Genomic DNA, 14,529 nt, shown 5'->3' on the forward strand with positions numbered 1-14,529 from the left:
TGTAGAATTTAAGCACATCGTCCAAAAGGTTATGAATTTGAGTTGCATGTTTCAAATAAAACAACGAATATTATAAAAAATGTATTTACTGACCTATAAAGTACTTTCATAAATAACTAGATAGATCATGCAAAAATAGTCAGGAAAGAAGCATGACATCGCAGTGTGATGTATTGTATTGACCATCGGAAAGGTTGAATTATACAAGTAACTTCCTAATAAAACTAAACTAATATAAAATTGCACTTCAAATTGAGCAAATGTATAAAAAATACAATATTTAGAACAAAAATTTTAATTACCAGAAGAAAGATGTTAATTAAAAACAAATCATCGTTTGATGACTCGTGCCTGTTAATTGCAACAGTTATAAAGTATTCGTGGTCACATTACGAAATTGAATAAGTAATTAAGACTATATTAAAGATATTACATACGAAGTTAAATAGTTATCCTTATCGAAAAGATACTTTTCTTGAAGCAATTATCGAGTTAAGCTTGATATAAACTAATCTATTAAACAGTTCATCCAGGGCATCTTGTCTAGTTGTAAGTAGATGTCATTTTGCAACAAAATTGAGCTGTTGCTGTATTGCATTCGAACTATGTTAATGAAAGAAAAAAAAATATTTCCGTTCTTATTAAATTATATTTCTCCGAATAAAATATAATTGTGTGTGTCCCATAATTATTCAACGCAGTAATTAAGGAATTAATTAACAAACTTGCGTATTTTCCGATGGGTCGACGCTTCAAAATTTGTTTGAAATTGAGCAAAATTTCGCAGAAACATTGGTTCTACGTAGGTAACTCCAATTTACATTATCGTGTGACATTTTCTGTAATATTGTCCAGTAACATTACATACACAAAATGGTCCAGCTTATAGAAATACAAATTTTACCTGGCAACATTGAATTCTCAATATAAATGTTCACTCGTTCATATCCTAGCATAAAGGAGTTTTCATGAAAAAGTAGTCCTACCCTATGCTTACAACTAGCAGAAGTTTGGCGACCCACTCCAAGGTAGCGTCCAACAAACGACCTTACTATTTGCTTCGAAGGTGATAATGGTAGGTGGTATACCACGTAGGTGCTGACTGCTGATCAAGTAGACTTATAAGTTATAGTTTCGTTCTAGAACGTTCTAGAGCCGGCACTGGTCGAACCGCTGGAGCCACCGGCGACCGTTGGCGGAGCGGTTGAGAGGCGCGTGGCAGCCGTATCCGCCGTTGCCGTTCACCATCATGTAGTCGAAGCAGTTGGTCACCCCATCGCCGTTGCAGTCCTGGAATAATACCGTTGGTATAACTAAAGTTTGTTTAGAATCTAAAGGGGTTCCCTGATTGGGGGGGCACGCTGTGTAACTTTGAGCTTATTTACGAGCGCTGCTACACCCCGCACACTATGCGCCGGGCGCCGCCGCTGTGCACCACGCCGCTCCCGCCGCCTGCGCCAAGTTCGTCGCCATAACAACATTAAGGACTATACTGGGAGGCCACGTTTCCGACGACGGATTAGCAAGCTAAAGTGGCAATAGGCAGTACGCAGAACTGACGGCCGATGGGGCAGCAAGGTTTTGGAGTAGAGGCCATGTACCAGAAATCGCAGTGTGTGACGTCCACTCGCAGGGTGGACCGACGACCTCATAATGGAGCAAGAAGACGCGAGATACAGGCCACTACCAAACAGGCGATGTGGATATCATTGAGGGAGGCCTATGTGGCGCTTATACACTTCCCAAATATAGCTAGCCCTAAGCTACCACTTCGGGACAACATATGGGCTGGTGCTGAGAAGAAGTGGCGGAAGAAACTCATGCCCGGTTTCACCATCAATCCCTAATTTTAAGTGACCCCTATGGTAACACATACACAGGCATTTTGTTTTCATAAGGGTCACTTAAAAATTTGGGAAACGGGCATCAGTCACTTAATTGACAGTTTCAGGGTTAGATTCTGGGTGAGACGTGTAAAAGCGCTACAAAGTCTCTATCTGTTATTTTCATCATGATAAAGCTTCGTTTCGTAGAATGATTGTTGTTGAATTTGAAATAGGTATGCTGAATACATCTAAAAACAAGGTACATACTTTCCCAAATTTTTCGAGGTAACCTGCTATGATCCTCTTAGCACACGAAAAACTCCGAGCGCAGTCTGACCAAGCTGAAAATAAAGATTGTTTAATTAAAAAAAATCCACGATTTGTAATGGCATTTTTAAAAAAATTACATTACAATGAGGACGATAAGTTTAGTATTTTAGATGAGTAGGTATTTGTAAAATATACTAAGTTAGCTGTTTAGCAATAATATACATTTACGTGTCAAATTAAATCATGGTACGCGGCGGCGCCTGTGCGACGCCGTATACAAAAGTTCTTAGAATGTAAGCACACCATAGCGATGTGCTATTTTAGTAAGCAAAATAAATATATTCACGGTTCCTCTTAGGGACGTATTTATTTCTAGCTGTGGAGCGGAGCAGAGAAGTGTCAATTTGACAGCGGCGGCGGAACGGCGCGGAGCGGAGTTGTGCGGAGCGGAGAAGAGAAGTGGAAGAAAATAATGAAATCTGACTGGTAATTCAAAAAACTTCTGTGCTCCACTCCACCTTTATATTTTATTTATAACTTTAAAATATTAGTATCTGATAGTAAGTAAAGCAGCTAAATTCACCGTGGTTTCTTTCAGGAACGTCATCAGGCAGCACCACCATGCCAGCATCCACCCAGTACACCCTGGAGATGTTGTAAGGGCCGCAATAGCCACCGACGCATCCGTTCGACATGTCGCACATTGTCGCGACATGGCACAGGCAGGCGTAACACGCGTTGTTCAGATTTGGGATGAACTGGCCTGAAATAAAAAAAAAAATTAAATCAACCCGCCTTTTATTTTAAAAGCTGTCTTCTCCGTTTCCTTGCCGTCCGTATCTATTTGACACTTTCTTTTATTTTGATGTCTTTTTGTGATTTATAATATCTTCTATAGGTACGGCTCTTGATTGAGCTTTAAGAGGCATTCGTGATTTCATGTTCTTACGATAAGTTGTTACAAAATGTGTGCAAAAGTTTATGACTTTTAAACATCATAATATTAAGTTATTTTCTGTTTTAATGGCACTTACACGTGCCCCAATACTTCAAATATAACTTTACCCCGTACGAGGAAAATTTTGATATGTATACAGATGATCGGAATTACAGATGAATCAGATTCTCATGTTGCGATTGGAGTAGGTACCTACCTACTTTATTGTATTATCATTGTTATTTCGCGAAAGGTAAATTATTTGTCGTACCATTTTGTTATCTACTCGTATTACATGCTACAAATTCGTCTATTTTGCTAAGCATGCATACGTCAGAGAATGCAATAAAATCCAAAACTGACCAGTCGACCCCGTCGCCCAAATGACAAAGGCGCCAAACATGCAGGCGGGTAGAACCAGTTGCCCCCGAGGCATCTTGCGTTGTTTCCTTGTACGATGGTGCTCTGGAAATTAAAAAAAAAAGAACGTCAAGTTTTGGCGGGAATCGCAAACAATAATACTCGTACTTATTCTAATTGACAACCGATGCAATTTCGAAAATGGGCAATAGTATTAATGCTTTAGAGGAGAGTAAATAATATGACTATGCCACTCGTTAACACAAGAATTATTTAGCTTAGTACGAGGGACTAATTTGTGCAAATTAGTCCCTCGCACTAAGCTGAGTGTTCAAATGAGTTATTTGTGAATAGGCTATTTGACAAATTTTGAAAATCGTTTTAAATGATTCTATGATATACTATAAGCACACTCCATTAATATTTCTGGCAGATTTACTGTATTATTAGTAAAAAACGGTGTGAAAGTTTAAATTATCAAAACCGCGCCAAAAACGATGTTTCTGACTCGTGTGACGTCACACACCAGTAAACAAATTTCTAACCTCTAAAAAGATACGTCAGTGGGAATAACACTGAAGAGAATTTTATTAATTTCCTTCAAATTTAATGGTTAAAATGGTTTATAAATGGTGTGTAGTGCCGCATTGTACAAATACGTCTATAAAGGATCCAAACAAAGTATTTGTTTCTGTACCAACGAATCCCAAGAGACGGAAAATGTGGTTACAATTAGCTAGAAGAGACCCAAATTGCATGTTAACGCATACAAATGTGTTTATGTGTGAAGATCACTTTAATGTAAGTAAATTTTTTCTTGATTTTAATACGAGATATACTCAGGCAATGTTATAAAACTTCATTACTTGTAACTTGTAAGTCGTGCTAACTTCTACAGTTTTGTGTGTTGTCTTGTAAAGGCTTATTAAAGGCTATTGTATTGTGTGTGAAACTTAATTTTGCTAGTCAGTAATACTGTTTGTTTTGCAGATGGAAACTGACACCAAGAACTATAACATGTATAAAATGGGCTTTAGTCAAAAGATACTTTTAGCAGATGAAGCCGTGCCAACTAAATTTGATTGCCAAGAGGATCGCAAAAGACGGCTGTCCGGTGAAGGATCTTCTCGAAAAGTATTCCTTAAAAGGCAAAGAACTGATCTTATTACAGAATGTCTTCAAAATCAAAGTGTTACTGAAACTGAAAGATTACAAAAAGATGAAGTTATGACACAAATGATTGAACCTGAAGGTATATATTTGTCACAGCTATCATATTAGTACTTAAATGTTTATGTTATTCATATTTAAATTAAATAAATAATTTTTGATGTTGTCTTTTCAGAATTACCAAGAACTCAAGACAAAGAAAGTATCACCAATCCTATTATAACTCTAGAAAAATCTGTTCAAGTATCAACTAAAGTGATAAGGCATTATAGGAGCAAAGCTGTTCAAACAATATGTCAGAATAAAAGTATTTCCACCTCCCCATTTAAAGTTTCTACAACATCTCGTTTCACCTCGCCTTTTAAGCCTGAATCATGCCGTCTTCAAGTATCACAATCAGGAGCTGTTAAAGTATTTAAAAGAAATATTGGCCTTGAAGATGAAAAATCTGATAGTGATATTTCTTTGTTTGAAAGTAGTCATTCATCTCCTTTTATACCTACATCATCATCAAAGGTTACTGATTCCGATAGTAATGTGACTGATACCAATGAAAATATTGAACAATTACAATGCCTTAAAAATACTATGCGTTTGATTGAAAAGAAACCTTTGATGTATGTTGGTATAACCAAAGAATGTTATTTCCTAATTCAGTTAATACATAAGCACACAAATATAAAAGTGGAAAACATATTGCTATGCTTGAAAAAAATTAGATTAAACAGTACATTTTCCGAACTAGAGGATAATTTTGGAATATCATTATCTTATGCCAGTAAACTATTTGTAGGAAACATACCAATAATAAGTAGTGTTTTAAGACCATTCATTGTAAACTTGGATAAAAAAATTATTAAAAGTAATCTTCCTATTGCATTTAGACACAACTATCATAATGTCAGTTGCATTATTGATTGTCTAGAAATTGATATACAAAAACCATCTAAGGCTCTTCATCAAGCACTGACATGGTCAGAATACAAAAAGGGGAATACTGTGAAGTATTTAATATCCTGCACTCCTAATGGATTGGTTAATTATGTTTCTCAAGGGTTTGGGGGTAGAGCAAGTGATGTTACGATAGTAGAAAACTGTAAATTTCTAAATGGATTACAACCAGGAACCTGCATCTTAGCTGACAGAGGTTTCAAGCATCTTGAACAAATGCTTCATGAGAAGGGTATGAAACTATTAAGGCCACCAAGTGTAAGTGCTGGCACAAAGTTATCGAAATCAGAAGTTCGACAAACTAAAATAATAGCTAGCTTGCGAATACATATCGAAAGGGTAATAAGACGAGTAAGGGAATTCCATATGCTAAAACAACATTCAGTGATTAATACCAACATACTTCGTGTGCTTGATCATGTTATTATTATTGCATGTGCTCTAATTAATTTGCAGGATTCTCTTATTAAATAGTTAAATAATAAAAAATTAAATACAGAACTGTTTTTTATTTCATTACTCATACACTGGTGTTAACATACAAAATGGGATAGACATTGTTTTTCCAAAATGTAACTAATTTTGGTAATAAAGTGCTAATATAAGCACTGTCATAAGGCACTACAATAATGTCAACATTTTTTGTTGCTTCGAACTCGCTGTCAGCAACACAAAAAAAGCACTTCTTATAACCAGTTGCATACATTTGCAGTTGCACCTGAGCCATGAATTTTTTTGTAATATTGCCATTTTTTAAATAACTTTCTTTGGTTTTGGCCTTGGTAGGGCATTTTATTTCTATAATGGCATCATTTGTTATACCGTCAGGAGATGCTGCTATCATAGGGTAGTTTTCAGTTATGAATAGCCCACATGTGGTTATTTTCTTCTTTAACTTGCTACTCACTGTCTTTCGGACAGAGGACTCTAAATCTCTGCCTCTTCGCATTGCGGCTGAATCAGGTATTTTTGCACCCATTATGGAAGCAATTAAAGAGCCATCAGGTGTTTTGCATACACTCACCTCATGTGCCCTAGAAGCAGTGATACGGCCATACCTCATTTCATACCACAAGCTGCTCTTGTTCTGCTTCCTTGTAGCCATTTCAACTTCACTTATGGCAGCTTTATTGAATGTGTCTCTCATCTTTTCTATTACTAAATCTACATCCTGTTTAGTATCTGGCGACTGTTTCATAATAAAACAGTGCAATGAAAATTGCATCACACCACTATGTAGAAAATTCTTCTGATGCTTGAGCAACTCGCAGTTGTGAATGTTTCTCTTATTGGCTTCTGCTAAAAAATCATCATAAACTGAAGTTATGCTTGGTCGGTGAGGGATTTCTTTTTTTGACAACTGCTGTACAGTAATGTATTTCAGCGTTGTACCTACTTTTGACAGAGTAGGTTTTCTCCAGTAGCATTCAACTGAAGTACATGCAGGCTCTTCTGAACGGCGATGGACCCACATTAAAAATGCTACAGCATGCTTGCATCCCCCAGCTGAAGCTGCACAGTCGTGGCACTGACAGCTAATCACTATATACTTACAGCAATATACTTAATTTTGTTTCATTTATAGTGAAATATGCCTTTTTAGGCATTTAGCTGATAGGATGACCACAATTTGTGGTATATTTTAAATGTTGTCAAATAGCCTATTGTAGTGATTTATAGAAATTCATGCTTAATTCGGATGTTTTCTATCCAGGCTTAGATGCTGCAAATTGCATACAAAGTAGAGTAAGCAAAAAGACAGGGCTGTAACTTCAATGGTTAAATCCTTGCTTATCGTTATGACTTGTATGCCATATTACATAGTTATAAGATGCACATATGACGCACAAATTCAAATTCAAATAGTTTATTCAGTACATAGGTCATTTCCAGGGCACATAATCACGTTCCAAATATAGCTTGTCCTAACACTACTTCGGGTTCAACATATGGGTTGGTGCTGAGAAGAAGATGCGGAATATACTCAGTCACCTTTATCAGCTTCTTTTTCAATAAAATACAGTAAATAGCTTACATGACACGCAATAAGTGCGAACTAGGCAGGTAAAATCCACGCACTCTTGTTTAAAAATCGTTTACTTTATAGTATCCTTTTTTCATAAGAATTTTCTTAACTTGTATGTACTTTGAATTTATGAATAGGTAGTTCTATAAAAGATTGTGGTATTTTATTAAACATCACACATTTTCCTTATAAGTAACTACATATTGATCAAACATATCAAATTATAATAGACTAGCTTTCGGCCCGCGGCTTCGCCCGCGTGGAATTTTGTCTGTCATAGAAAAACTTTATCGCGCGCGTCCCTGTTTCAAAAACCGGGATAAAAACTATCCAATGTCCATTCCCGGGACTCAAACTATATCTATGCCAAATTTCATCAAAATCGGTTCAGTGGTTTAGGCGTGAAAGAGAGACAGACAGACAGAGTTACGTTCGCATTTATAATATTAGTATAGATATATGACCGCAACTGGTTGCATGTGCGACGCTTGGTACTTGATAATTGAGTAGCAATTTAGTAAAAGACGTATTTCCTATTTATAGGAGTAGGAGCAAAAAGTTTAAAGAAAAGATACCTTCATAGGGCAAAAGAACGATGCTAGAACGAAGTTATATTGGTATCAAAGTCTACAACTTTGTAGGTAGATGAAAAACGAAGAGGTTATAAAATAAAAATAGTTTAGCGTATGAAGATAAACATAGCTATCCTTTGGGTGTCAGGGAAATCCTACTTATTAACCCTACACTGCATTCAGTCCCTTATGTGGGACAACCAATATAATTGATGCTTTTTCTGATTTGAGCCAAGTAGCGGCATCTATCATTACGTAAATAAAATGACAACAACCAATAGCATCAATTTATTGCATTAGTTGAAATTAGATGGAAGCACTATCTCGCTTAATCAGTTATTTAATTGAAAATTTTGAACGTCAGCCACGCGCCGTGCGTATTCATTTTGAAAATTTAATAAAAATCATTGTTTATGGAATGCAACAGTGGATAAATTGTTTTCATGTCGAAATATCAGTGATCTAAATAAATGTAAGTATATTTTTTTGATTTGGCCGTGTTTCGATACTAAATTTTTACAATTACTGTGTGTTCCCGATGTGTCACTTCATGCAGTGATGATACAATTTTAGATATGTGTACTAATGGTATGATGTTGATTATTTTTGCATAGTGGCGAAGAAAACCTCATCCAGCGCTCAAATCCAAAATTATTTGACAATACTATTAGGCAATGAAGATGAACAAGACTCCTCAGGCCGAAAGTGACGATGACATTGCCTCAATTAGATCTACCCTCAACAAACTTTCTGAAACATTTAGCAATAAGTACGGATGACGAAGAGCAATTTTTTTCACTGAACAGGTATGAATTCGCTGCACCATTATCAGGGTCATATGCTGGTAATATGCAGCAGCATAATATACCAAATCCTAGTGGTTAGATCCTGCTGTTCCCTACATTCAGATTCGTGATGCAGTTGGCTTCACGAACACGTCAATCAACAGTTGTTTCTTCCGCGTCTGCTGCAAAAGACGCTTCTCCTACATCTGCTGTTTCCGTCGCAAGAATAAAGCAAAATATCAGCTGGAAAAAAAATTTACCATCCAACAAATCTTGAGTTTTGAGGGAAAAGCGATCTAGAACCAGAAGTTGAAATTCCTTTGCAATATTTCTTGTAATTATTTGCCATTGATAAGAAATACCATGTCAGTAAGTAAACCAGTTTGAAAAATTCAGCAATATCTACACTTCAATGACAATACAACTCAGCCACCAGCAGGCACTGCAGGATACGATCGTCTCCATAACTCAGACATCTAATAGAAATCCTAAAAAAATGTCAAGCTATACCCAAACGAGAAGCATTGTCAGTGGATGAGCAGATGTGCGCTACTAAGGCCTCTATAATGCTGCGCCAATATTTACCTAATAAGCCTCATAAATGGGAGTAGTCCTTGATAACTACTACACATGCCCTGTATTGATTACGCTTTAATTTAGGTAGGTCATTGCATGCAGTGCCACATATGGAACAAAATAAAAAAATCAATTTTCTCCTCAACTACTAGTTTTTTAAATTTTAGCTGTGCTTCCCGTATTCTAGACCACAAATATTACCTGAAAAGATTTTTTTTTCTAAAAACAAAAAAATCATGCAGTGTAGGGTTAATATTATAAATGCGAAAGTTTGTGTGGATGTCTGGATGTTTGTTACTCTTTCACGCAAAAACTACTAAACGGATTTTGATGAAACTTTACAGTATTATTGTTTATAACCCAGAATAACATATTTATAGGCTATAAATTATGACGATCTGTGACAAACTAAATTTCACGCGGGTGAAGCCGTGGGGAAAAGCTAGTATATTTAATATGACTAGGTGTAACTAAATCAAAAGTTTCTTGATTCTAAAACCTACACAATTACTAAAGATACCTACTTGTCATAGTACATAGTATTATTTCGAGTAGATATAATTATGTCTAAGATATTCCAAATTATTCATAGTTCACAATCTGGCTACATAATTTGAATAAAATTAAGATATAGACACGGAAAGTACGATTACCGGTACATCAAACTACTACGGATTTCCTCAATGTATTCCGAAAATGTTTGCGTGATACGGTCCAAAAATCATTGAGGTGTGTTTTTATGTAGCGCATAACTCAATCAGCGCCTGAGGTATGGAAACGGCACAGGAGGGGTGACAATCAGCGTTGCCAGACGTCCCGATTTTGGCGGGACGTCCCGATTTTTTAATCAAATTTAAATGTCCCGCGCGGGACAGGCTTGGTCCCGCTTTTCGGAGAGAGACACTCACTTCACCAGAGCCCCGATTACGGTAATTTTTAACGTCTCCAATACAGACGCGCTTCTTCGATTCTGCGATACAGATTGGTCAAAACAGTTGACGTCAGCTGTTTTGACCAATCGTATAAGCGCGTCTGTATTGGAGACGTTAAAATTTGCGTAATCGGGGCACTGACTATTGTTTGAAACGCCATATTATTCTAAAGAATAAAACTTTTTTAATTTCAATTTTTGTTATTTTTTTCTTTTAAAGACGAAGTAAACGATAGAGTAAATCTCATTTAAAATATTTTTTTTTTGTTAAAATGCATTTTCTATGGCTAATTTTGCTATCTATTGTCACGTAAACGTAATTTTAAGTCAAATAATAAAAAAAATATTTGAAAACCTTTGATTATATACGTTTTTTTACTATGTCCCGCTTTTGACGGAAGAATCCCGCTATTTTCACTCAAAAAGTACCAAAGTCCCGACTTGGCGAAAAAAAAAACTGGCAACGCTGGGTGACATTGACATATTGGGTCCGTGGCCGAGTCCCCCAGTGTTCGACGCACCCGTGGTCGACTCCCCCGGTCAGATAGAAGCAATTTTTAATCAAATGTACAGTCAGTCACAAAAACGTTTATAAACGAATAAATATTTAACTGATTTGACTTGTTTAATATTATTTTACCATAGTGATACCTACCTAAAAATATGATAGGTTTTATTTACCTATAATAACATGTAAATCGTCTTACCTAATCAAAATAATTGTAACAATCAGACTTTAAAATAACTGTACTCTCTCTACATTTAACTAACTACAAATAAAAGTTTAATTATAAAAGTTTTAAGTATTTTTAACAAACAGTTAAATACATCATTTTAAATAGCGTCAAACATGCATGGTTTTCGTTGACTGTACTTAGTGCAAAAGCCGAAAAAAATATGATATTAAATTTATTTAAATCAGGGGCTTCGACCACAGGTGCGTCGAACACTGGGGGACTCGGCCACGGACCCGACATATTATGACGTAACAGAGCATAAGCCGGGTACTCATTGGCGAGCTGTACCTAACGGTAACCGTTGGATGCACTGTAACCAAAAAACCTAGTGTATACGTGGTTCGCTAACCTACGAAGAACGTACACGCTAGACGCTATGTTTTTTGGTTACAATCACATGCAACGGTTACGGTTACAGTTCGCTAATGAGTACCCGGCTCAAATCTGAAGCACATCTGAAGTTTTACCACAGAATAATAATAAGTACTACGTACAGAAGTTTTACTTCGCGAAGGTATTTAAACAAATGTATGCTCAATGTCATTAACAATATGGTGTAATTTAGCCTGTCTCAAGAGTCAAGCACCATTTTGTTGACAAACGTCAGTGATCGGCACTGCGCCGAGGGTTGACTTCGGTAAAATGATGTGACGTGAGGTGCCAAACTGCGGAAAATGGCGGAGGAAATACATGATTTAGCATGAATTATCATGAATAATATTAACTACTTATTTACCTCTCAGTGTCTTGAGGCAACTTAAAAAAGTACATTCTGTGTTTTTATTATTATTTAGGCAGTTATATACTGCACAGTATTTAGTACAACATTTTCTTTATTTTCTTCCATCATACACAAGAATACGCGTGCGTGAGTCAATGTTCGCTCGTATGTGAGGCCTTGTCGAATAGTATCCTGTAGGTGGGCCATCGTGCGTGTTTTGTTTTCGATGTAAACTCGCGGTGAAGAACAGGCCTGGTTTTACTGACGTTTGAGGTTACTGAAACACCCTCCCGTGCCATTCCCATACCTCAGACACTGACTTAGTTAAACGCTAGACCTAGATGTGTATTTGTTGTCTGTATGAGGATTGTCAGTGTCTAAAGAGGATTTAGGACGCTATTTGGATCAAATATGTAATTGCTCAATAATGAATAATAAATAAATATAATTAACGTATGGTCTCTGTTCTATACTTCGTTATGGGGCTTTTGTCCGAAACATTGCGGTCGAAGCTTTTGAAGGCTAATTATTAATTAATTTCATATTATTATGAAACATTTTCATAAAACGTTCATTTTGAAAAGCTTTGTGTTGACTTTAATGAAACGTTTGACATGATAATTAACTTTTAAAAAAAATAAAACCGACTTCAAATGCGTGAACACAAAAAAAAACTAAAAATTAAAAATATTGCGTATAAAAAAGTTCATCCCCAATTTTCCACCCTTGGGGGTGAAATATTTTCTTCAAATTCGCATGAAACCACCCTTTTGATAATACCTATTCAACAAAAAAATTATCGTTCAAATTGATTTATAATCGGCGGAGATATTGCGTCATAAAAAAGTTCATCCCCAATTTTCCACCCATGGGGGTTGTTTTTTCTATTATTAAATTTAAATGGGACCACCCTTGAGGTATTACCTATACGCCGAAAAAAGATTTGTTCAAATCGGTTCATAATTGGCGGAGTTATCGCGTAACAAACATAGAAAAAAAAAACATACGGGTCGAATTGAGAACCTCCTCCTTTTTTGAAGTCGGTTGAAAATAAAATAAATGTGTGTTTCTGTTGTCTGTACATACGAGTACTTCATCATTTCAGCCACAGGACGTCCACTGCTGAACATAGGCCTCCCCCAATGACTTCCACATCGCACCTACTTATTACATATTAAATTAGAATAATTTTAAAGACGAACAAAGCTTCGAAAACAGTCCAAACAAGTTTTAAGATTTCAAAGTATGTTTTCCTCAAATTTGAATTATTAGTATCTTGTTTGGATGGTTTGCGTTTGTTTAATTGGTTGTTATTAAATTGTCCGAGAATTTTTTATTGCTATTAAAAGAACACATTTTTTTGTGTCCCTTTGGTAGACATTACTTAAGTAAGTTCAAATTGTAGAGTTTATTATAAATTATAAACTACATATTTCTAAGATAAGACGCCATATAACTTAATGCATGACGATGGATTTACCTATTATTTGCATATTTTGTTTCCTTCCTCAAAATGGATGAGGTAAGTAAGTAGAAACTCTATTAGGTGTTATTTATTGAAAACTAGCTCTCTCGAGCCCTACAGACATTGCCCTGTCTTAAGAAAAGTTAATAAGATTAATTTTACGAGCGACCTTCTTAAATTTTCTTACTATGAACGTTCTACTGTCTTGTAATCTTCTTTTGTGAAAATCCTTGGCGGAGGCCTTTGTCCAGCAGTGGACATCATTCGGCTGAAACGAACGAAGAACCTTCTACTAGCAATAACAAATAATAACAGAAATCGGTTTATTTAATTTTTATGAAAAAGTGCACAACTAACTTTTTTCGAGAATCTAGTTATTGAAAGTTTTTGGTGGTTTGGTTTATGGTAAGCTGACATGCGGTTGACTGTGCCTATATAAATCTATGTATAACTATAATATGTATGTATTTGGTCGATTCCTTTGTGTTTTAATTATATTTTTTTTTAATTTAAGTGTCTAGTTCGGTGCTTGTATAAAATAACACACATAAGTTATTATATAATTATTATAAAATATACAAACCTAAATAATATTCTGCAGCAAAATTAATTGCTAATAATAAAATACACTAATAAAGTTTCCAACTTCTGGTTTTCCAAGTCACTTTTCACAAATAATAAATATCACTGTGGGACACGTTAAGTCTCTGGCACAACACTTGGAATATTGTTAATAACTATTATTAATAATTATTATTTAATCATTTAGCTATCCAAGCATCTACCCTACGGTAAAGATGATTCGCGACTGTTAAGAACGAGCCAATAATTTTATTACGTGTAGAGTATCACGAACACTCGATAGTATTTTAATCGATTTACTAGTTTTAATTTTGTATTTCAAATGTAGATTGGGTAAGGTCATTAATTAACTTTCTAATGACAGATCTACTTATTGAGTGATCGTTACATATTATTATTCGTAATAATTGAGGATAACAGGTTACAGTGCATACTTTTAAGACCTATTTTAAATGTTTAGGTACCTAGTATCGATTCCAAACAGCAGCATGATTATGGATTTTCATATCCGTGACTAAAAAATTATGATTTTTCCATACATAGGTATTGTCATACACTTTTTAAAAATATCGATACCGAAAAACGTTTTCCTGTCTCTAGAATACCGGTTTCCACAACTT

At 35.6% G+C, this 14,529-nt stretch overlaps 2 protein-coding genes across 2 annotated transcripts; one reads left to right on the forward strand and one right to left on the reverse strand.

Annotated features, from left to right (window-relative positions):
• Nucleotides 1–68: 68 nt before the first annotated feature.
• On the reverse strand, nt 69–14,150 carry LOC135078418 (uncharacterized). Its single transcript, XM_063972984.1, has 5 exons — nt 13,911–14,150; nt 3,397–3,498; nt 2,680–2,859; nt 2,094–2,167; nt 69–1,290 (listed from the first exon to the last, which is right to left on the reverse strand). Exons 2-5 carry the CDS (start codon nt 3,467–3,469, stop codon nt 1,150–1,152), a joined length of 468 nt encoding a protein of 155 aa, XP_063829054.1. The 5' UTR covers nt 3,470–3,498; nt 13,911–14,150; the 3' UTR covers nt 69–1,149.
• Nucleotides 3,753–7,047, forward strand: LOC135078417 (uncharacterized). Its single transcript, XM_063972983.1, has 3 exons — nt 3,753–4,194; nt 4,384–4,645; nt 4,739–7,047. Exons 1-3 carry the CDS (start codon nt 4,003–4,005, stop codon nt 5,986–5,988), a joined length of 1,704 nt encoding a protein of 567 aa, XP_063829053.1. The 5' UTR covers nt 3,753–4,002; the 3' UTR covers nt 5,989–7,047.
• Nucleotides 14,151–14,529: the final 379 nt, after the last annotated feature.

The sequence above is a fragment of the Ostrinia nubilalis genome, chromosome 15 (genome assembly GCF_963855985.1).
Source record: "Ostrinia nubilalis chromosome 15, ilOstNubi1.1, whole genome shotgun sequence".
Lineage (NCBI taxonomy): Eukaryota > Metazoa > Arthropoda > Insecta > Lepidoptera > Crambidae > Ostrinia > Ostrinia nubilalis.

Excerpts from the sequence above, each read along its gene's own strand:
- LOC135078417 (XM_063972983.1), top strand. The coding sequence starts at position 4,003 with ATGGTTAAAATGGTTTATAAATGGTGTGTAGTGCCGCATTGTACAAAT. Across the intron at positions 4,195-4,383 it reads TGTGTGAAGATCACTTTAAT|ATGGAAACTGACACCAAGAA; the intron begins GTAAGTAAATTT and ends TTTGTTTTGCAG. Across the intron at positions 4,646-4,738 it reads ACAAATGATTGAACCTGAAG|AATTACCAAGAACTCAAGAC; the intron begins GTATATATTTGT and ends TTGTCTTTTCAG.
- LOC135078418 (XM_063972984.1), bottom strand. The coding sequence starts at position 3,469 with ATGCCTCGGGGGCAACTGGTTCTACCCGCCTGCATGTTTGGCGCCTTT. Across the intron at positions 2,860-3,396 it reads TTGGGCGACGGGGTCGACTG|GCCAGTTCATCCCAAATCTG; the intron begins GTCAGTTTTGGA and ends TTTTTATTTCAG. Across the intron at positions 1,291-2,093 it reads ACCTCGAAAAATTTGGGAAA|GACTGCAACGGCGATGGGGT; the intron begins GTATGTACCTTG and ends GTATTATTCCAG.